Source organism: Euphorbia lathyris, chromosome 2 (genome assembly GCF_963576675.1).
Source record: "Euphorbia lathyris chromosome 2, ddEupLath1.1, whole genome shotgun sequence".
NCBI lineage: Eukaryota > Viridiplantae > Streptophyta > Magnoliopsida > Malpighiales > Euphorbiaceae > Euphorbia > Euphorbia lathyris.
In genome coordinates this window covers 3,634,041-3,657,120 of record NC_088911.1, presented here as the reverse complement: position 1 = coordinate 3,657,120, position 23,080 = coordinate 3,634,041, and the positions used below count along the sequence as shown (strand labels likewise).

Here is a 23,080-nt window from a genome sequence, read left to right as displayed (position 1 = left end):
TTATCTTTATTTATTATAATTATAATTATTTATATATAATTTATTATTATTATTTATTATAGGCATAATACCCATTTAGCTTCTTAAACTAAGACTTACCTTAAACTATCAAAATTATCAATCAAGTCCCTGAACTAACCAAAAATCATCAATTGAGTCCACATTCTAAACAAAAATCTCCAATTGAGGCCTCATCAAAAATAATTCGACTGAACAGTTCAGACCCTCTTCCCTTAACTCATTTTGAACGTTCACAGAGATTATTACAGTCTATATGAAATAGTCACAGTTTCTGATTTTAGAATAAGATGGGGACCCAATTGATGATTTTTACTTAGTTCAGAGACCTGATTGATGATTTTGATAGTTTAGGATCCTAATTGACTTTGAAGCTTTAGTTTAGAGATACAAATGAGTCTAATACCTTTATTAATATATATATATATATATATATATATATATATATATATATATAATTTAATAATTTAGTATTATTTATATATAATTCTAACATTATTTATAAATAATTTATAATTTATCATTTAGTTTAATAGCCTTCATTTCAGTTTAGTAGCATTCAATTCAGTTGTGTTTATTTAAATTCAGTCAAAAAGAACATAGCCTTGTTCAAATGTGACTTAATAAAAGTGATTTAAGCAACCATTTGCCCTCTTGAACTTGTTCAAAAAGCTTGATTTGCCCCCATGAACTTTCCAAGTGTCCGATAGTCCCTCAAATTACATAAAATATTCAATTAGCCATTTGAACTTGTGTAAAATGTAATCAATTAATCGCTCGGTCGCAGAAAAAAAGAGTAAGTTGCATGTGGAAGATATGTTGCACGCGCCTTAGAATGTTATTTACATAATAGATTAAAAATGAAGTTCTTATTTGCTCAACTATAAAACTTGTCTTCTCTAATATTAGAACCACATATACCCCGACGTTGGTCATTTTACTTTTTTTTTATGATGCGTGTAATACATTTTCCGCATATAACTTATTTTTCTCAACTCAGTAATTACTTTATTATATTTTATGCAAGTTCATGAGGTTAATCAGATATTTTATACAAAACGAGGGCTATTAAAATATTTTACAAGTTTAGGGTTAAGGTGCAAAAATACCCCTAACGTTTTGAGTCATGAGCAATTTTACCCCTAACATCTAAAATGATTCAATTTTACCCCTAACGTTAGAAGCCAAGAGCAATTTTACCCCTTACGTTGATAATTTGGGTCAATTTGAGAAATAATTCATCAAACTGTCTTCTCGGTCATGAATCTTTTCATCTACACTTCACACGTGTCATTTTATCAGTAACAACTCACAAACATATGTTGAGATGTGGAAAAAAATACTGTTTTTTTGTACGAATTAGACAAAAAAAATTCAAAAAATTCACCGAATTTATAAATATTAATCTCCAATTCTATTATTAAATTACAAAAATAATAATAGAATTTGTAGTCATGAGCAATTTTACCCTTTACGTTGATAATTTGGGTCAATTTCAAACACTATTATAAACCACAAATATTTTTATTCCTTATTTTTGCACCAATTTCAGATCAATTCGTTCTAAAAAAAAGATTTCATGTTTTTTGTAATTTAATAATAGAATTGAAGATTAATATTTATAAATTCGGTGATTTTTTTTATTTTTATTGTCTAATTCGTACAAAAGACAGTATATTTTTTTTAACATCCCAACATATGTTTGTGAGTTGTTACTGATAAAATGATGCACATGCAGGGGCGGAACCAAGAGGGGGTTTGGGGGGCTCGAGCCCCGGCCGCCGGAGAATTGAGAAAAAAAAATAGTTTTGGTGTCTGGTAATATTTTGGAGTAAATTATATTGACTCTATGTAGTTTTATTTCAATGTTTAAAGGTAGATGAGATGGTTAATGATGATTACTTTTATTTGAAAGGTCCTATGTTCAACTCCCTTCAATCTCATTTTTTTTTAAAAAAATTTATTTATTTTAATTTTATTTTTCAATAATTATAAAAACATGTTACTATTATTAATTAATTTAAATGGACACTTTAATTTTATTTTGATAACACTTTTGAACTCATTTTTAATATTGTCTTTACCATTAAAAAAAAGTAAACATATTTAATATTCATTTTTATTATGTCTTTACCATTAAAAAAAAGTAAACATATTTAATTTTCTATTAGTTCAATGCTAGTTTTTTAAAAAAATGATAACATTTTTACAGTTTTAATGCTTTGCAGGCTAAATTTTTTTTGCTCAAATTTACCGTCAACCCCACAGTTAATTTCGATTTTTTTTTACGTTTTATTTTTTTTTACTGATATGTTTGAGCCCCGGGTCATCTTGGGTCCTGGTTCCGCCATTGTGCACATGTGAAATGTAGATGACAAGTGATACAGATTGAAAGCGATAAATGGAGGTTTTAATCGTAAACCAACAAAGATCTTCTTCTCTAGCTAGACTAGAAGGAGTGAATCCCGATAAACAAAGGTATAAACCTTAATCTCAAAGAGAAATGATAGTTGATTGATAAAAAGTTGCCATATCCTTACAAAATGAGGGTTTAAATACAACCTCTAAAAGATAAGCAAAGGACATGGACTACCCCTACTAGGGTTACAATACAGTTAATAATAAGAGGGTAAGATAGGTAATGCGCCCAGACAACAGGTACAGAGGTGCAGGTACGGAGCGTCAGAGGTTGTTGGTGAATTCCTTCGGCAGGAAGTAAACTTGAGATCCGCCCAGTGTAGTTGTTGGTACGCCTAGATCCGCCCCGCTCGCGTGTTAAGGGGATCCGCCCTCCTAGATACAACCTCGGTGGGAACGCCGAGAGGAGATCCGCCAAGGCGCGTGTGATTGTTGATCCCAGTTAGGATGTCCGCATCATTCTCTCCTTCTTTAAAAGAATTCGGTACTGGCTGGTCTGTGTTGTTCTCCAAAGGGCCATCTGACTTCCACGGGCTAAGGTCACGAACATTGAACGCCGGTGAGACTTTACCAAGCCAGTTTGGCAAAGCTATGTGATAGGCATTGGCATTGACATTCTTGGTGATCTTATATGGCCCGTACTTTCTCGGTTGAAGCTTGCTGCTTGTGGCGTTGGCGAGCCTCTCTTTTCCCAAGTGAACCATAACCTCATCTCCCACTTCGAACTGTAGGTCCCTGCGGTGCTCATCCGCCTTAGCCTTTAGTTTCTGGTTTCTCTCCTCAAGAGTCTCCTTCACCTCTTGGTGCATCTGGACATAGTCTTTGGCTAGCTGGTTTGCAGTCACGTTTCCTTTGGGAAGATGGGCTATATCAAGGACGTGATTCGGGGTCTTAGTGTATACCACCTCAAAGGGTGACTTCCCAGTTCCCGAGTGTACAGATCCATTGTAGTCGAACTCAGCTTGTGCTAAAATCACGTCCCACATCCTGGGCTTATCCTTACATTTGCTGCGCAGTAAGTTTCCCAGAGTCCGATTGACCACTTCTGTCTGTCCGTCTGTCTGAGGGTGGGCGGTGGTACTAAACTTCAGAGAAGTATCAAAAAGAGCCCACAAGGTCCGCCAGAAGTGACTCAGGAACTTTGTGTCACGGTCTGAGACAATGCTCTTTGGTACACCATGTAATCTGACAACCTCTTTGAAGAATAGCTTGGCAGTCACTGAGGCGTCGTTAGTCTTACGGCATGGTATGAAGTGTGCCATTTTCGAAAACCGGTCAACAACCACAAAGATGGAATCCATGCCTCTCTGAGTTCTGGGTAACCCTAGGACAAAATCCATGGACAGATCCTCCCATATGGTTTCTGGTACAGGCAAGGGCAGCTGTAAGCCAGCATTTGTAGCGTGTCCCTTGGCGGTCTGGCAGATATAGCATCGTTCTACCAGGTACGCCACATCTCTTCTCATTTTGGGCCAGAAATAACGGGAACTCACTACTGCATATGTCTTGTCTCGCCCAAAATGCCCCCCAGGGATCCGTCATGTAGATCTCGGACCACCTTCTCGCGGATAGAAGTGCAGGGTAAACAAAGTTGGTTGCCCCTCATTAGATACTCATCCATTAAGTGATACGCCCCATCCCCAGGTTGGCGCTGGCACTTCTCACAGATACTTCCAAAGTCAGGATCCGCCAGGTACTCTCCTCTGATGTGTTCGAAACAATCGGTCTCCAGGTTGACTGTTTTTATTAGTGCAATCCTCCGACTCAAAGCGTCCGCCACTATGTTCTGTTTTCCCGCCTTATGGATAAGCTTATAGGGGAACTTATCTATGAAGGCAGACCACCGGGCGTGCATGGCGCTTCGAAGTTGCTTCTGACTTCCCAGGTATTTGAGAGCTTGATGGTCAGTGTAGAGGATGAACTCTTTTCCCACCAAGTAATGTTCCCATACTTTCAATGCCCTCACTACAGCATAAAACTCTTGATCATACGTTGCCCACCTTTGCCGTTCCTCACAGAGCTTCTCACTGAAGTAGGCAATGGGCCTCTTTTCTTGCATCAAGACACCACCAATCCCAATTCCACTGGCATCACACTCAACTTCAAACAATTTGTCAAAATCGGGATACGCCAGCACTGGCGCTGTACTCAGCTTTTCCTTGATCAAGGCGAAGCTCTCTTCTTGGGCGTCCGCCCACTCGAACCCCTTTCCTTTCTTCAAACATTCTGTTAACGGGGCCACTATGGAACTGAAGTTCTTAATGAATCGGCGATAGAACGTTGCTAGCCCATGAAAACTCCTGATATCCCCCACGTTCCTCGGGGTAGGCCATTCTCGGATGGCTCTTACCTTCTCCCCATCAACTTGGATTCCATTCCCACTGATCACAAATCCAAGGAAAACTAAGCTCTCCATGACAAAGTTACACTTCTTGGTGTTGGCGTATAATTGGTGTTTCCTTAACAGGTCAAACACGGTCTGCAAGTGCTCTTCATGTTCCGCCAAGGTCTGGCTGTGGATCAAAATTTCGTCGAAATACACAACTACGAACTTCCCAATTACTGGGCGAAGCACCTGATTCATCAGTCTCATAAAAGTACTAGGGGCGTTGGTCATCCCAAAGGGCATAACTAACCATTCATACAATCCATCTCTTGTCTTGAAGGCAGTCTTCCACTCATCCCCAGATCGGATTCGTATCTGATGATACCCACTCCTGAGATCAATCTTGGAGAAGACTCGAGATCCGCCAAGTTGGTCCAACATGTCATCCAACCTTGGAATCGGGAACTTATACTTGATGGTGATCTTGTTAATAGCCCTACTGTCAACACACATCCGGCAAGACACATCCTTCTTCGGTGTAAGTAAAGCTGGAACAGCGCAAGGACTCATACTCTCCCTAACGTATCCCATCTCGATGAGTTCCTCCACTTTTTGTCTCATGACATCATTCTCCTTTGGGCTCATTCGATAATGTGGGAGGCTTGGTAAACTAGCCCCGGGCACAAGATCGATATGATGTTGGATGTCCCTCAAAGGTGGTAACCCACTCGGCAGTTCATCGGGGAACAGATCTTGATACTCGCCAAGTAGGCGGGTCACTTCACTCGGCATTTCCCTTTCGTCCCTTTGGGCGGATTCGTGATTCGCCTTAACCATTACCACGTATACCATTTGGCTTTCTTCACATTCGCTGACAAACGATTTGTGTGTAGGACAGACTACCAAGGTAGACTTCTCGTCGGCCTTTGGCTCTCTCACCATTAGTGTAAGGACAAACTTCACCCCATTCTTCACAAATCTGTAAGTGTTCTCTCTTCCGGCGTGGGTGGCGTTGTTATCAAACTGCCAGGGTCGGCCCAACAATAGGTGGCATGCGTCCATATCGACCACATCACAACAAACTTCATCATGATAGTTACCAATCTCAATCGGTACCTTGCATCTCTGGGTCACCCTCAACTCACCAACGTTCTTGATCCATCCCACCCTGTAGGGATTAGGGTGCGCCTCTACCAACAACCCGAACTTCTGAACGGCGCTGCTACTCACAATGTTCTCTTGGCTCCCACTATCTATTATCACATTACATCGCCCACCCTTCACAAGACAGCGGGTTCTGAATAGTCGGTGCCTTTGATCGCCCTCTATCCGGCTGGAGACTAACAAACGCCGTACCACATGGATGGCGTACCTCTCTTCACCCTCCACCTCATCATCTTCTCCCAAGGGTTCACAAAATACTTCATCCTCTTCGTCATAGTCATCTTCGTACCTCTCCACCATGTTGGCGCTCTTCCTTCTAGGACACTCATTGGATCTATGTCCTGGCTCATTGCACCAAAAACATTTGAAAGGTGCTGGCCTTGCATACGGATTGTTGCTCTTGGGCGGTATAGGTGCTTCTTTGTATGGTCTAGTATCTCCAACGGATCCCTTTCCCACACTGTTAACCTTGGCCCCACTGGCACTCGCCACCTGCTTGCCTTTGTCATAAGACTTCACGTTATCTCTTCCTCCAGGCGTATACTCAGTAGTGGCGGATCTCCTGGATCTCCCGGTCAGTTGGGACTCAGCCTTGAGGGCTAAATTCCTAGCATCTTGTACTCTAACCACCATCTGTGTGCCAATACGATCCTGGATATTGTATCTCAACCCTTCTAGATACCTAGAGGTCTTTCGGCTTTCAGTTTCAGACAGGTTGGCTCTCGCCGAAAGCCTTAAGAACTCAGAAGTATACTCATGGACACTTCGGGTCCCTTGAGAGCATCCTCTGTAGGAGCTGTAGATATACTGTTCGTAGTCCGGCGGTAAGAACCGCTCCCTTAGCATCGCCTTCATCTGTAGCCAAGATCTAATCGGATCTCTGCCCCCTCTTCTTCTTTCTTCCCTCATCTGATCCCACCAAACTGATGCGCCACCCTTCAGACTTAAATCTTTTTTTGTGTGTGTTAAAACATCATGATCAAACCTTCGATCATTGTAATATTGATTGACTGAATCTTGATCTTTCATTTCAACACATCAAACCTTTAAGAATTTATTTAAGTTACATTAAGTTCTTGCTTAAGAAAGTAATCAACTGTGAACATCTAATTTAATTAAAGTTATCCAGTATCTACATTTGAAATTGTAGTTTTTGCCGTTTAAATAAAGTTTTTAAATTTTTTTTTTATAACTACGTCACATATATATAAAAAATTAATTTCCAACAATTAAAGATATATAGAATCAAATATTGTGATGATGCAGCCAGATGGAAACCAAGTTAAGTGGCACGAAACTTTTACTCAAAATTTGGAGTCAGCAGAGAAGTGTCTGAAAACAAACTACTATGGTGCAAAAGGAATGCTTGAAGCACTTGCTCCTTATCTGCGATTATCTGATTCAGCACGAATTGTAAATATTTCTTCTACCGCAGGATTATTAAAGGTACATATATATACAACTGGCTTTTTCTGGTAAAGTTGTCTTCCTTTTTGTCAGGAATAGTAATGCATAAAAGCTATTATTTGGTTTCACTTATTAGCTTTTTTTTTTTTAAGTTTGACATGGTATTAAAGTTTTTTAAACTAATCGTTTGTTAATTCACTTTTTTTTTGTAGCTGAAATAATAAACAAAAAAGTAGACGAACCAAACAGGTCCTAGTTCGCCATTTAGTTCTCCTTTGTAGCTTATTTTTTAATATTTACTCAAGACATTTACATAAAATGTTTGTTTAGGACTTAGGATTGTGAAACAACTATTTATAGTTAGTTTAGAAGGAAAATCAACTAACATTTATTAGCTATGTAAATAGTAAATTGGCAGTTGAACAAACATGATCTAAATAGTCGAGTTTTTAAATACTAGCTAGTACCTTCATTTATTAATGAACTTATAAAATCTATTATTAAATCTTATTTTTCAGTTCAAATTTTTCAATTGACAGTAATTTTCACCGGGTCAGTGACTGACCAAGTAAATTTGATCAGTCACCGTTAGATCCAGGTTCATTAGAATCTTATAGTAAAGATTAAAATCATCGTAAGGCTTAGATTTAATAAGCATGGATCTAATGGTTACTGGCCAAATTCACTAGGCCAGTCACTGACCAGGTGAAACCATCGTTTCAATCGATTAGTTCTTTGATATATTTCATATTCAATCTTATTTTTCTTGTTCGTGTAGAATATACCAAACCAATGGGCAAAAGGATTGTTGAGTGATGATAATAACTTGACTGAAGAAAGAGTGGATGAAGTTGTGAATCAATTTCTGAAAGATTTTAAGGATGGTTTTCTAGAGACTAAAAGATGGCCAATTCATATCTCAGCCTATATTATTGCAAAAGCTGCAACGAATGCCTACACAAGAATTCTAGCAAAGAAGTACCCAAGTTTCCTTGTAAATTGTGTTTGCCCTGGATTTTGCAAGACTGATATTACCACCAATCTTGGCTACTTGACTGCAGCTCAAGGAGCAGAAAATGTTGTGAGATTAGCATTGTTATCTAATGATGAATCAACTTCTGGTTGTTTCTTTATAGAAAAACAAATGGTTGATTTCTGAATGCATTTGAATTACTGTTATATCCTAGTTGGTGGATAACAATTGTTAGGTCATGTTCCTTGTCACTTAATTTCAGTATCAGTAATTTTAATTCAGTTCAGTTCATTAATTTATCATTACTTATTATAATTATAATTATTTATTACTATTATTATTATTATTAGAACCATTATTATTTTTTAAGCTTTTTATTTTAATTTTTGCTATTTTTAAATGATTATATTATTATTTCAGTTTCAGTAAATTCAGTTCAGTTCAGTAATCAATTCAATTCAGTAATTTCAGTAATTTACAGAATAAGATATTGCAAGTTTTTGAATTAAGAGTCAAAATGATTTCTAAAGTTAATAGGCGGGTCAATTGCTCCCCATGTTAGTGACGCTTTTGTGATAAACAAAATATAAACTATTGTGGCATTAAGAGAATGGTCGAAGCATTTGTTTCCCTACTCCAACTGAATGATTCACCAACCATCGACAATGTTTCATATGTGGTAGGGAAGCTCGAGGTAGATCCACTTTCCCTTTCTTCGGTCATAACACGATAATCTATTTTGACATTCCTAAACTCATTTTTCAGTGAATCTTTATCATGGTTATATTTGTAAATCTACTTGTATTATTAGATAGGTATTATTTGTAGATTTTTCATTATTAGGGCACCATTTGTTTTCCGGAAAATATTGTGCAGGAAAATATTTTCCTGATTTTTCGGTGTTTATTTCATTAGAAAAATAAGGCAGCGAAAAATTTAGGTTAGCAACAGAAATATATATGAAGAAAGTGAGTAAAATGTACCTGAAACTTTTATACCTTCACAACCTTGAATACAAAAGACATGATATCCCTAAGTGCACCTGAAACATAACTTAAAGGCATTAAGGTAGAATGATTATAAAATAGACTAATGGCAAGCTAATAATTATGCTAAATGACAAGACAGTAATTAGATAGTGGAAAAACAGTAACACAATGCAGAAATGATAGATTTGGCAGAACTGGGTGAATAAGTCACCTCACACAGCACGTGGTGTGTTTGATACGTCGTGTGGGTTGAAATCCGGACGAGCCACAAAATGTATTGGATAAACCGCATGTTGTGTGAATTAACGAGAAAGAAAGAGGAGCCAATCTTGCCATCCCATATGTCGTGTGAGCTATTTTACACACCGTGTGAGTTTCTCTTCTTCCTCTTTTGTAGCTTCTCGTTGAACAACACATCGTGTGGCTGTCCTGTTAGGAAATAGGTTATGCAGCGGAATATTTAAAATTTTATAAACTATTTTTCCTAAAGAAACTTATTACGTCGTTATTCGACAATGATAATTAAATGGTTCAAAAAGCATAAACGATCTACCTTTTTTAATCAATCTACTGTTGACATAGTGTATCACAGAAGTTTGAACAAACAGACAACTAACAAGAACAAACAAGGCTTGATCAACTTTCATAAAGCAACCAAGTGTAGGTTCCCTTACACACGTGTTGCTGATAGTTATTTATCTACAAGTAAAGTTGAACCGAATATATTTAAATCTATTTTTTTTGTGTTAAAAACATCATGATCAAACCTTCGATCATTGTGATATTGATTGACTGAATCTCTGATCTTTTATTTCAACACATCAAACCTTTAATAATTTATCTTCAGTTACATTAAGTTATTTGTTTAAGAAATGAATTAACTGTGAACATCTAATTCAATTAAAAAAAAGTGTTACCCCGTTATCTACATTTGAAATTGTAGTTTTTGCCGTTTAAAATAAAGTTTTTATAAAATTTTTCTATAACCACATCACATATATAAAAAATTACTTTCCAACAATTAAAGATACATAGAATTAAATATTGTGATGATGCAGCCAAATGGAAATCAAGTTAAGTGGCACGAAACTTTTACTCAAAATTTGGAGTCAGCAGAGAAGTGTCTGAAAACAAACTACTATGGTGCAAAAGGAATGCTTGAAGCACTTGCTCCTTATCTGCGATTATCTGATTCAGCACGAATTGTAAATATTTCTTCTACCGCAGGATTATTAAAGGTACATATATATACAACTGTCTTTTTCTGGTAAAGTTGTCTTCCTTTTTGTCAGGAATAGTAATGCATAAGAGCTATTATTTGGTTTCACTTATTAGCTTTTTTTTTTTAAGTTTGACATGGTATTAAAGTTTCTTAAACTAATCGTTTGTTAATTCACTTTTTTTTTGTAGCTGAAATAATAAACAAAAACGTAGACGAACCAAACAGGTCCTAGTTCGCCATTTAGTTCTCCTTTGTAGCTTATTTTTTAATATTTACTCAAGACATTTACATAAAATGTTTGTTTAGGACTTAGGATTGTGAAACAACTATTTATAGTTAGTTTAGAAGGAAAATCAACTAACATTTATTAGCTATGCAAATAGTAAATTAGCAGTTGAACAAACATGATCTAAATAGTCGAGTTTTTAAATACTAGCTAGTACCTTCATTTATTAATGGAACTTATAAAATCTATTATTAAATCTTATTTTTCAGTTCAAATTTTTCAATTGACAGTAATTTTCACCGGGTCAGTGACTGACCAAGTAAATTTGATCAGTCACCGTTAGATCCAGGTTCATTAGAATCTTATAGTAAAGATTAAAATCATCGTAAGGCTTAGATTTAATAAGCATGGATCTAATGGTTACTGGCCAAATTCACTAGGCCAGTCACTGACCAGGTGAAACCATCGTTTCAATCGATTAGTTCTTTGATATATTTCATATTCAATCTTATTTTTCTTGTTCGTGTAGAATATACCAAACCAATGGGCAAAAGGATTGTTGAGTGATGATAATAACTTGACTGAAGAAAGAGTGGATGAAGTTGTGAATCAATTTCTGAAAGATTTTAAGGATGGTTTTCTAGAGACTAAAAGATGGCCAATTCATATCTCAGCCTATATTATTGCAAAAGCTGCAACGAATGCCTACACAAGAATTCTAGCAAAGAAGTACCCAAGTTTCCTTGTAAATTGTGTTTGCCCTGGATTTTGCAAGACTGATATTACCACCAATCTTGGCTACTTGACTGCAGCTCAAGGAGCAGAAAATGTTGTGAGATTAGCATTGTTATCTAATGATGAATCAACTTCTGGTTGTTTCTTTATAGAAAAACAAATGGTTGATTTCTGAATGCATTTGAATTACTGTTATATCCTAGTTGGTGGATAACAATTGTTAGGTCATGTTCCTTGTCACTTAATTTCAGTATCAGTAATTTTAATTCAGTTCAGTTCATTAATTTATCATTACTTATTATAATTATAATTATTTATTACTATTATTATTATTATTAGAACCATTATTATTTTTTAAGCTTTTTATTTTAATTTTTGCTATTTTTAAATGATTATATTATTATTTCAGTTTCAGTAAATTCAGTTCAGTTCAGTAATCAATTCAATTCAGTAATTTCAGTAATTTACAGAATAAGATATTGCAAGTTTTTGAATTAAGAGTCAAAATGATTTCTAAAGTTAATAGGCGGGTCAATTGCTCCCCATGTTAGTGACGCTTTTGTGATAAACAAAATATAAACTATTGTGGCATTAAGAGAATGGTCGAAGCATTTGTTTCCCTACTCCAACTGAATGATTCACCAACCATCGACAATGTTTCATATGTGGTAGGGAAGCTCGAGGTAGATCCACTTTCCCTTTCTTCGGTCATAACACGATAATCTATTTTGACATTCCTAAACTCATTTTTCAGTGAATCTTTATCATGGTTATATTTGTAAATCTACTTGTATTATTAGATAGGTATTATTTGTAGATTTTTCATTATTAGGGCACCATTTGTTTTCCGGAAAATATTGTGCAGGAAAATATTTTCCTGATTTTTCGGTGTTTATTTCATTAGAAAAATAAGGCAGCGAAAAATTTAGGTTAGCAACAGAAATATATATGAAGAAAGTGAGTAAAATGTACCTGAAACTTTTATACCTTCACAACCTTGAATACAAAAGACATGATATCCCTAAGTGCACCTGAAACATAACTTAAAGGCATTAAGGTAGAATGATTATAAAATAGACTAATGGCAAGCTAATAATTATGCTAAATGACAAGACAGTAATTAGATAGTGGAAAAACAGTAACACAATGCAGAAATGATAGATTTGGCAGAACTGGGTGAATAAGTCACCTCACACAGCACGTGGTGTGTTTGATACGTCGTGTGGGTTGAAATCCGGACGAGCCACAAAATGTATTGGATAAACCGCATGTTGTGTGAATTAACGAGAAAGAAAGAGGAGCCAATCTTGCCATCCCATATGTCGTGTGAGCTATTTTACACACCGTGTGAGTTTCTCTTCTTCCTCTTTTGTAGCTTCTCGTTGAACAACACATCGTGTGGCTGTCCTGTTAGGAAATAGGTTATGCAGCGGAATATTTAAAATTTTATAAACTATTTTTCCTAAAGAAACTTATTACGTCGTTATTCGACAATGATAATTAAATGGTTCAAAAAGCATAAACGATCTACCTTTTTTAATCAATCTACTGTTGACATAGTGTATCACAGAAGTTTGAACAAACAGACAACTAACAAGAACAAACAAGGCTTGATCAACTTTCATAAAGCAACCAAGTGTAGGTTCCCTTACACACGTGTTGCTGATAGTTATTTATCTACAAGTAAAGTTGAACCGAATATATTTAAATCTATTTTTTTTGTGTTAAAAACATCATGATCAAACCTTCGATCATTGTGATATTGATTGACTGAATCTCTGATCTTTTATTTCAACACATCAAACCTTTAATAATTTATCTTCAGTTACATTAAGTTATTTGTTTAAGAAATGAATTAACTGTGAACATCTAATTCAATTAAAAAAAAGTGTTACCCCGTTATCTACATTTGAAATTGTAGTTTTTGCCGTTTAAAATAAAGTTTTTATAAAATTTTTCTATAACCACATCACATATATAAAAAATTACTTTCCAACAATTAAAGATACATAGAATTAAATATTGTGATGATGCAGCCAAATGGAAATCAAGTTAAGTGGCACGAAACTTTTACTCAAAATTTGGAGTCAGCAGAGAAGTGTCTGAAAACAAACTACTATGGTGCAAAAGGAATGCTTGAAGCACTTGCTCCTTATCTGCGATTATCTGATTCAGCACGAATTGTAAATATTTCTTCTACCGCAGGATTATTAAAGGTACATATATATACAACTGTCTTTTTCTGGTAAAGTTGTCTTCCTTTTTGTCAGGAATAGTAATGCATAAGAGCTATTATTTGGTTTCACTTATTAGCTTTTTTTTTTTAAGTTTGACATGGTATTAAAGTTTCTTAAACTAATCGTTTGTTAATTCACTTTTTTTTTGTAGCTGAAATAATAAACAAAAACGTAGACGAACCAAACAGGTCCTAGTTCGCCATTTAGTTCTCCTTTGTAGCTTATTTTTTAATATTTACTCAAGACATTTACATAAAATGTTTGTTTAGGACTTAGGATTGTGAAACAACTATTTATAGTTAGTTTAGAAGGAAAATCAACTAACATTTATTAGCTATGTAAATAGTAAATTAGCAGTTGAACAAACATGATCTAAATAGTCGAGTTTTTAAATACTAGCTAGTACCTTCATTTATTAATGGAACTTATAAAATCTATTATTAAATCTTATTTTTCAGTTCAAATTTTTCAATTGACAGTAATTTTCACCGGGTCAGTGACTGACCAAGTAAATTTGATCAGTCACCGTTAGATCCAGGTTCATTAGAATCTTATAGTAAAGATTAAAATCATCGTAAGGCTTAGATTTAATAAGCATGGATCTAATGGTTACTGGCCAAATTCACTAGGCCAGTCACTGACCAGGTGAAACCATCGTTTCAATCGATTAGTTCTTTGATATATTTCATATTCAATCTTATTTTTCTTGTTCGTGTAGAATATACCAAACCAATGGGCAAAAGGATTGTTGAGTGATGATAATAACTTGACTGAAGAAAGAGTGGATGAAGTTGTGAATCAATTTCTGAAAGATTTTAAGGATGGTTTTCTAGAGACTAAAAGATGGCCAATTCATATCTCAGCCTATATTATTGCAAAAGCTGCAACGAATGCCTACACAAGAATTCTAGCAAAGAAGTACCCAAGTTTCCTTGTAAATTGTGTTTGCCCTGGATTTTGCAAGACTGATATTACCACCAATCTTGGCTACTTGACTGCAGCTCAAGGAGCAGAAAATGTTGTGAGATTAGCATTGTTATCTAATGATGAATCAACTTCTGGTTGTTTCTTTATAGAAAAACAAATGGTTGATTTCTGAATGCATTTGAATTACTGTTATATCCTAGTTGGTGGATAACAATTGTTAGGTCATGTTCCTTGTCACTTAATTTCAGTATCAGTAATTTTAATTCAGTTCAGTTCATTAATTTATCATTACTTATTATAATTATAATTATTTATTACTATTATTATTATTATTAGAACCATTATTATTTTTTAAGCTTTTTATTTTAATTTTTGCTATTTTTAAATGATTATATTATTATTTCAGTTTCAGTAAATTCAGTTCAGTTCAGTAATCAATTCAATTCAGTAATTTCAGTAATTTACAGAATAAGATATTGCAAGTTTTTGAATTAAGAGTCAAAATGATTTCTAAAGTTAATAGGCGGGTCAATTGCTCCCCATGTTAGTGACGCTTTTGTGATAAACAAAATATAAACTATTGTGGCATTAAGAGAATGGTCGAAGCATTTGTTTCCCTACTCCAACTGAATGATTCACCAACGATCGACAATGTTTCATATGTGGTAGGGAAGCTCGAGGTAGATCCACTTTCCCTTTCTTCGGTCATAACACGATAATCTATTTTGACATTCCTAAACTCATTTTTCAGTGAATCTTTATCATGGTTATATTTGTAAATCTACTTGTATTATTAGATAGGTATTATTTGTAGATTTTTCATTATTAGGGCACCATTTGTTTTCCGGAAAATATTGTGCAGGAAAATATTTTCCTGATTTTTCGGTGTTTATTTCATTAGAAAAATAAGGCAGCGAAAAATTTAGGTTAGCAACAGAAATATATATGAAGAAAGTGAGTAAAATGTACCTGAAACTTTTATACCTTCACAACCTTGAATACAAAAGACATGATATCCCTAAGTGCACCTGAAACATAACTTAAAGGCATTAAGGTAGAATGATTATAAAATAGACTAATGGCAAGCTAATAATTATGCTAAATGACAAGACAGTAATTAGATAGTGGAAAAACAGTAACACAATGCAGAAATGATAGATTTGGCAGAACTGGGTGAATAAGTCACCTCACACAGCACGTGGTGTGTTTGATACGTCGTGTGGGTTGAAATCCGGACGAGCCACAAAATGTATTGGATAAACCGCATGTTGTGTGAATTAACGAGAAAGAAAGAGGAGCCAATCTTGCCATCCCATATGTCGTGTGAGCTATTTTACACACCGTGTGAGTTTCTCTTCTTCCTCTTTTGTAGCTTCTCGTTGAACAACACATCGTGTGGCTGTCCTGTTAGGAAATAGGTTATGCAGCGGAATATTTAAAATTTTATAAACTATTTTTCCTAAAGAAACTTATTACGTCGTTATTCGACAATGATAATTAAATGGTTCAAAAAGCATAAACGATCTACCTTTTTTAATCAATCTACTGTTGACATAGTGTATCACAGAAGTTTGAACAAACAGACAACTAACAAGAACAAACAAGGCTTGATCAACTTTCATAAAGCAACCAAGTGTAGGTTCCCTTACACACGTGTTGCTGATAGTTATTTATCTACAAGTAAAGTTGAACCGAATATATTTAAATCTATTTTTTTTGTGTTAAAAACATCATGATCAAACCTTCGATCATTGTGATATTGATTGACTGAATCTCTGATCTTTTATTTCAACACATCAAACCTTTAATAATTTATCTTCAGTTACATTAAGTTATTTGTTTAAGAAATGAATTAACTGTGAACATCTAATTCAATTAAAAAAAAGTGTTACCCCGTTATCTACATTTGAAATTGTAGTTTTTGCCGTTTAAAATAAAGTTTTTATAAAATTTTTCTATAACCACATCACATATATAAAAAATTACTTTCCAACAATTAAAGATACATAGAATTAAATATTGTGATGATGCAGCCAAATGGAAATCAAGTTAAGTGGCACGAAACTTTTACTCAAAATTTGGAGTCAGCAGAGAAGTGTCTGAAAACAAACTACTATGGTGCAAAAGGAATGCTTGAAGCACTTGCTCCTTATCTGCGATTATCTGATTCAGCACGAATTGTAAATATTTCTTCTACCGCAGGATTATTAAAGGTACATATATATACAACTGTCTTTTTCTGGTAAAGTTGTCTTCCTTTTTGTCAGGAATAGTAATGCATAAGAGCTATTATTTGGTTTCACTTATTAGCTTTTTTTTTTTAAGTTTGACATGGTATTAAAGTTTCTTAAACTAATCGTTTGTTAATTCACTTTTTTTTTGTAGCTGAAATAATAAACAAAAACGTAGACGAACCAAACAGGTCCTAGTTCGCCATTTAGTTCTCCTTTGTAGCTTATTTTTTAATATTTACTCAAGACATTTACATAAAATGTTTGTTTAGGACTTAGGATTGTGAAACAACTATTTATAGTTAGTTTAGAAGGAAAATCAACTAACATTTATTAGCTATGTAAATAGTAAATTAGCAGTTGAACAAACATGATCTAAATAGTCGAGTTTTTAAATACTAGCTAGTACCTTCATTTATTAATGGAACTTATAAAATCTATTATTAAATCTTATTTTTCAGTTCAAATTTTTCAATTGACAGTAATTTTCACCGGGTCAGTGACTGACCAAGTAAATTTGATCAGTCACCGTTAGATCCAGGTTCATTAGAATCTTATAGTAAAGATTAAAATCATCGTAAGGCTTAGATTTAATAAGCATGGATCTAATGGTTACTGGCCAAATTCACTAGGCCAGTCACTGACCAGGTGAAACCATCGTTTCAATCGATTAGTTCTTTGATATATTTCATATTCAATCTTATTTTTCTTGTTCGTGTAGAATATACCAAACCAATGGGCAAAAGGATTGTTGAGTGATGATAATAACTTGACTGAAGAAAGAGTGGATGAAGTTGTGAATCAATTTCTGAAAGATTTTAAGGATGGTTTTCTAGAGACTAAAAGATGGCCAATTCATATCTCAGCCTATATTATTGCAAAAGCTGCAACGAATGCCTACACAAGAATTCTAGCAAAGAAGTACCCAAGTTTCCTTGTAAATTGTGTTTGCCCTGGATTTTGCAAGACTGATATTACCACCAATCTTGGCTACTTGACTGCAGCTCAAGGAGCAGAAAATGTTGTGAGATTAGCATTGTTATCTAATGATGAATCAACTTCTGGTTGTTTCTTTATAGAAAAACAAATGGTTGATTTCTGAATGCATTTGAATTACTGTTATATCCTAGTTGGTGGATAACAATTGTTAGGTCATGTTCCTTGTCACTTAATTTCAGTATCAGTAATTTTAATTCAGTTCAGTTCATTAATTTATCATTACTTATTATAATTATAATTATTTATTACTATTATTATTATTATTAGAACCATTATTATTTTTTAAGCTTTTTATTTTAATTTTTGCTATTTTTAAATGATTATATTATTATTTCAGTTTCAGTAAATTCAGTTCAGTTCAGTAATCAATTCAATTCAGTAATTTCAGTAATTTACAGAATAAGATATTGCAAGTTTTTGAATTAAGAGTCAAAATGATTTCTAAAGTTAATAGGCGGGTCAATTGCTCCCCATGTTAGTGACGCTTTTGTGATAAACAAAATATAAACTATTGTGGCATTAAGAGAATGGTCGAAGCATTTGTTTCCCTACTCCAACTGAATGATTCACCAACGATCGACAATGTTTCATATGTGGTAGGGAAGCTCGAGGTAGATCCACTTTCCCTTTCTTCGGTCATAACACGATAATCTATTTTGACATTCCTAAACTCATTTTTCAGTGAATCTTTATCATGGTTATATTTGTAAATCTACTTGTATTATTAGATAGGTATTATTTGTAGATTTTTCATTATTAGGGCACCATTTGTTTTCCGGAAAATATTGTGCAGGAAAATATTTTCCTGATTTTTCGGTGTTTATTTCATTAGAAAAATAAGGCAGCGAAAAATTTAGGTTAGCAACAGAAATATATATGAAGAAAGTGAGTAAAATGTACCTGAAACTTTTATACCTTCACAACCTTGAATACAAAAGACATGATATCCCTAAGTGCACCTGAAACATAACTTAAAGGCATTAAGGTAGAATGATTATAAAATAGACTAATGGCAAGCTAATAATTATGCTAAATGACAAGACAGTAATTAGATAGTGGAAAAACAGTAACACAATGCAGAAATGATAGATTTGGCAGAACTGGGTGAATAAGTCACCTCACACAGCACGTGGTGTGTTTGATACGTCGTGTGGGTTGAAATCCGGACGAGCCACAAAATGTATTGGATAAACCGCATGTTGTGTGAATTAACGAGAAAGAAAGAGGAGCCAATCTTGCCATCCCATATGTCGTGTGAGCTATTTTACACACCGTGTGAGTTTCTCTTCTTCCTCTTTTGTAGCTTCTCGTTGAACAACACATCGTGTGGCTGTCCTGTTAGGAAATAGGTTATGCAGCGGAATATTTAAAATTTTATAAACTATTTTTCCTAAAGAAACTTATTACGTCGTTATTCGACAATGATAATTAAATGGTTCAAAAAGCATAAACGATCTACCTTTTTTAATCAATCTACTGTTGACATAGTGTATCACAGAAGTTTGAACAAACAGACAACTAACAAGAACAAACAAGGCTTGATCAACTTTCATAAAGCAACCAAGTGTAGGTTCCCTTACACACGTGTTGCTGATAGTTATTTATCTACAAGTAAAGTTGAACCGAATATATTTAAATCTATTTTTTTTGTGTTAAAAACATCATGATCAAACCTTCGATCATTGTGATATTGATTGACTGAATCTCTGATCTTTTATTTCAACACATCAAACCTTTAATAATTTATCTTCAGTTACATTAAGTTATTTGTTTAAGAAATGAATTAACTGTGAACATCTAATTCAATTAAAAAAAAGTGTTACCCCGTTATCTACATTTGAAATTGTAGTTTTTGCCGTTTAAAATAAAGTTTTTATAAAATTTTTCTATAACCACATCACATATATAAAAAATTACTTTCCAACAATTAAAGATACATAGAATTAAATATTGTGATGATGCAGCCAAATGGAAATCAAGTTAAGTGGCACGAAACTTTTACTCAAAATTTGGAGTCAGCAGAGAAGTGTCTGAAAACAAACTACTATGGTGCAAAAGGAATGCTTGAAGCACTTGCTCCTTATCTGCGATTATCTGATTCAGCACGAATTGTAAATATTTCTTCTACCGCAGGATTATTAAAGGTACATATATATACAACTGTCTTTTTCTGGTAAAGTTGTCTTCCTTTTTGTCAGGAATAGTAATGCATAAGAGCTATTATTTGGTTTCACTTATTAGCTTTTTTTTTTTAAGTTTGACATGGTATTAAAGTTTCTTAAACTAATCGTTTGTTAATTCACTTTTTTTTTGTAGCTGAAATAATAAACAAAAACGTAGACGAACCAAACAGGTCCTAGTTCGCCATTTAGTTCTCCTTTGTAGCTTATTTTTTAATATTTACTCAAGACATTTACATAAAATGTTTGTTTAGGACTTAGGATTGTGAAACAACTATTTATAGTTAGTTTAGAAGGAAAATCAACTAACATTTATTAGCTATGTAAATAGTAAATTAGCAGTTGAACAAACATGATCTAAATAGTCGAGTTTTTAAATACTAGCTAGTACCTTCATTTATTAATGGAACTTATAAAATCTATTATTAAATCTTATTTTTCAGTTCAAATTTTTCAATTGACAGTAATTTTCACCGGGTCAGTGACTGACCAAGTAAATTTGATCAGTCACCGTTAGATCCAGGTTCATTAGAATCTTATAGTAAAGATTAAAATCATCGTAAGGCTTAGATTTAATAAGCATGGATCTAATGGTTACTGGCCAAATTCACTAGGCCAGTCACTGACCAGGTGAAACCATCGTTTCAATCGATTAGTTCTTTGATATATTTCATATTCAATCTTATTTTTCTTGTTCGTGTAGAATATACCAAACCAATGGGCAAAAGGATTGTTGAGTGATGATAATAACTTGACTGAAGAAAGAGTGGATGAAGTTGTGAATCAATTTCTGAAAGATTTTAAGGATGGTTTTCTAGAGACTAAAAGATGGCCAATTCATATCTCAGCCTATATTATTGCAAAAGCTGCAACGAATGCCTACACAAGAATTCTAGCAAAGAAGTACCCAAGTTTCCTTGTAAATTGTGTTTGCCCTGGATTTTGCAAGACTGATATTACCACCAATCTTGGCTACTTGACTGCAGCTCAAGGAGCAGAAAATGTTGTGAGATTAGCATTGTTATCTAATGATGAATCAACTTCTGGTTGTTTCTTTATAGAAAAACAAATGGTTGATTTCTGAATGCATTTGAATTACTGTTATATCCTAGTTGGTGGATAACAATTGTTAGGTCATGTTCCTTGTCACTTAATTTCAGTATCAGTAATTTTAATTCAGTTCAGTTCATTAATTTATCATTACTTATTATAATTATAATTATTTATTACTATTATTATTATTATTAGAACCATTATTATTTTTTAAGCTTTTTATTTTAATTTTTGCTATTTTTAAATGATTATATTATTATTTCAGTTTCAGTAAATTCAGTTCAGTTCAGTAATCAATTTAATTCAGTAATTTCAGTAATTTACAGAATAAGATATTGCAAGTTTTTGAATTAAGAGTCAAAATGATTTCTAAAGTTAATAGGCGGGTCAATTGCTCCCCATGTTAGTGACGCTTTTGTGATAAACAAAATATAAACTATTGTGGCATTAAGAGAATGGTCGAAGCATTTGTTTCCCTACTCCAACTGAATGATTCACCAACCATCGACAATGTTTCATATGTGGTAGGGAAGCTCGAGGTAGATCCACTTTCCCTTTCTTCGATCATAACACGATAATCTATTCTGATATTTCTAAACTCAATTTTAAGTGAATTTTTTTTTATCATGATTATATTTGTAAATCTACTTGATTTCATTATTAGGGCACTATTTGTTTTGCAGAAAATATTGTACAGGAAAATATTTTCCTGATTTTTCGTTGTTTATTTTTATTAGAAAAATAAGGCAACGAAAAATTTAGAGTAGCAGCAAAAATATATATGAAGAAAGTGAGTAAAATGTTTTACCCTTTTAAGGCCCCGTTTGTTTGGGGGAAAATATTCTGCAGGAAAATATTTTTCCAATTTTCCAGTGTTTGTTTGAGAAGGAAAATAAGTCAAATAAAAATAAGTGGCAAGTCAATGAAAAAGCAAGGAAGAAATAAGGGAAAATGTTTTACCTTTTTCAAAATGGTAAAACATTTTCCCCAAAACATACGCGTTCTGAGAAAAATTGGAAAAACGTTAAAAAATATAAAAATATGAAACACGAAAAATATAAATAATTTGAAAACGTTACAAAACACGAGAATATGACAAAAAAACCCGCAAAAACATGAAAAGGTGAACAAATGTGAAAAATACAAAAACGCAAAAAAAGCAAACACTTGAAAAAACACAAAACATGAACACGAAAAAGAGACAAAACACGAAATATACAAAAACATGAAAAATACAAAAAAACACAAAAACGTGAAAAAATACGAAAAAAACGAAAACGCGAAAAATGCTAAAACACAAAAACGTGATAATACGTGAAAAACGTGATAAACATGAAAAGACGAAAAATGCAAACAAAACATGAAAACGTAAAAAACACAAAAACGTGAAAAATACGAAAAACATGAAAAAACGTGAATAACACGAAAAAGTAACAAAATGCGAAAAATAAAAAACGCGAAAAAAAGAAAACGTGAAAAAGAGAAAAACCGAAAAACTGAAAAGCTAAACGTGAAAACACAAAAAAGAAGAAAAAATGCAAAAAAAACGTAGTAGCATTAATAACACGAGAAAACATACAAAAAATGCCGAAAATGTGAAAAAATGTTTTCGTGTTTTTATATTTATTTTTTTCACATTTTTGTGTTTTTCAATTTTTTTCCATGTTTTCAATATTTTTTTACTTTTCGTAATTTTCATATTTTTCCACTTTTTGTGTTTTTAATAAATTTTTACGTTTTTTTTTGTGTTTTTTCACGCTTTTTCGTTTTCCATATTTTTCAGGTTTTCGTGTTTTCCACATCTTTTCACGTTTTTTGTGTTTCGTGTTTTTTTTACATTTTCTTGTTTTCGTGGGTTTTTTTACATTTTTTACGTTTTCACAATTTTCCACGTCTCTACATATTTTTTGTATTTTATATATACAATTGAAAATAAAAAAATATAGAAAATCTATATTTAGTGGTTGGAAAATAT

General features: G+C 33.5%; 5 protein-coding genes across 5 annotated transcripts; all 5 read left to right on the top strand.

The window, feature by feature from the left end:
• Positions 1–7,186: 7,186 nt before the first annotated feature.
• LOC136216618 ((+)-neomenthol dehydrogenase-like) lies at positions 7,187–8,492 on the top strand. The gene is made up of 2 exons (XM_066003173.1): positions 7,187–7,372; positions 8,112–8,492. The coding sequence occupies exons 1-2, from the start codon at positions 7,187–7,189 to the stop codon at positions 8,490–8,492; spliced, it is 567 nt and encodes a 188-aa protein (XP_065859245.1).
• Positions 8,493–10,347: 1,855 nt separating this feature from the next.
• Positions 10,348–11,653, top strand: LOC136216617 ((+)-neomenthol dehydrogenase-like). The gene is made up of 2 exons (XM_066003172.1): positions 10,348–10,533; positions 11,273–11,653. The coding sequence occupies exons 1-2, from the start codon at positions 10,348–10,350 to the stop codon at positions 11,651–11,653; spliced, it is 567 nt and encodes a 188-aa protein (XP_065859244.1).
• A 1,855-nt stretch (positions 11,654–13,508) lies between these two features.
• On the top strand, positions 13,509–14,814 carry LOC136216616 ((+)-neomenthol dehydrogenase-like). Its single transcript, XM_066003171.1, has 2 exons — positions 13,509–13,694; positions 14,434–14,814. Exons 1-2 carry the CDS (start codon positions 13,509–13,511, stop codon positions 14,812–14,814), a joined length of 567 nt encoding a protein of 188 aa, XP_065859243.1.
• A 1,855-nt stretch (positions 14,815–16,669) lies between these two features.
• Positions 16,670–17,975, top strand: LOC136216615 ((+)-neomenthol dehydrogenase-like). Its single transcript, XM_066003170.1, has 2 exons — positions 16,670–16,855; positions 17,595–17,975. Exons 1-2 carry the CDS (start codon positions 16,670–16,672, stop codon positions 17,973–17,975), a joined length of 567 nt encoding a protein of 188 aa, XP_065859242.1.
• A 1,855-nt stretch (positions 17,976–19,830) lies between these two features.
• Positions 19,831–21,136, top strand: LOC136216614 ((+)-neomenthol dehydrogenase-like). The gene is made up of 2 exons (XM_066003169.1): positions 19,831–20,016; positions 20,756–21,136. Exons 1-2 carry the CDS (start codon positions 19,831–19,833, stop codon positions 21,134–21,136), a joined length of 567 nt encoding a protein of 188 aa, XP_065859241.1.
• Positions 21,137–23,080: the final 1,944 nt, after the last annotated feature.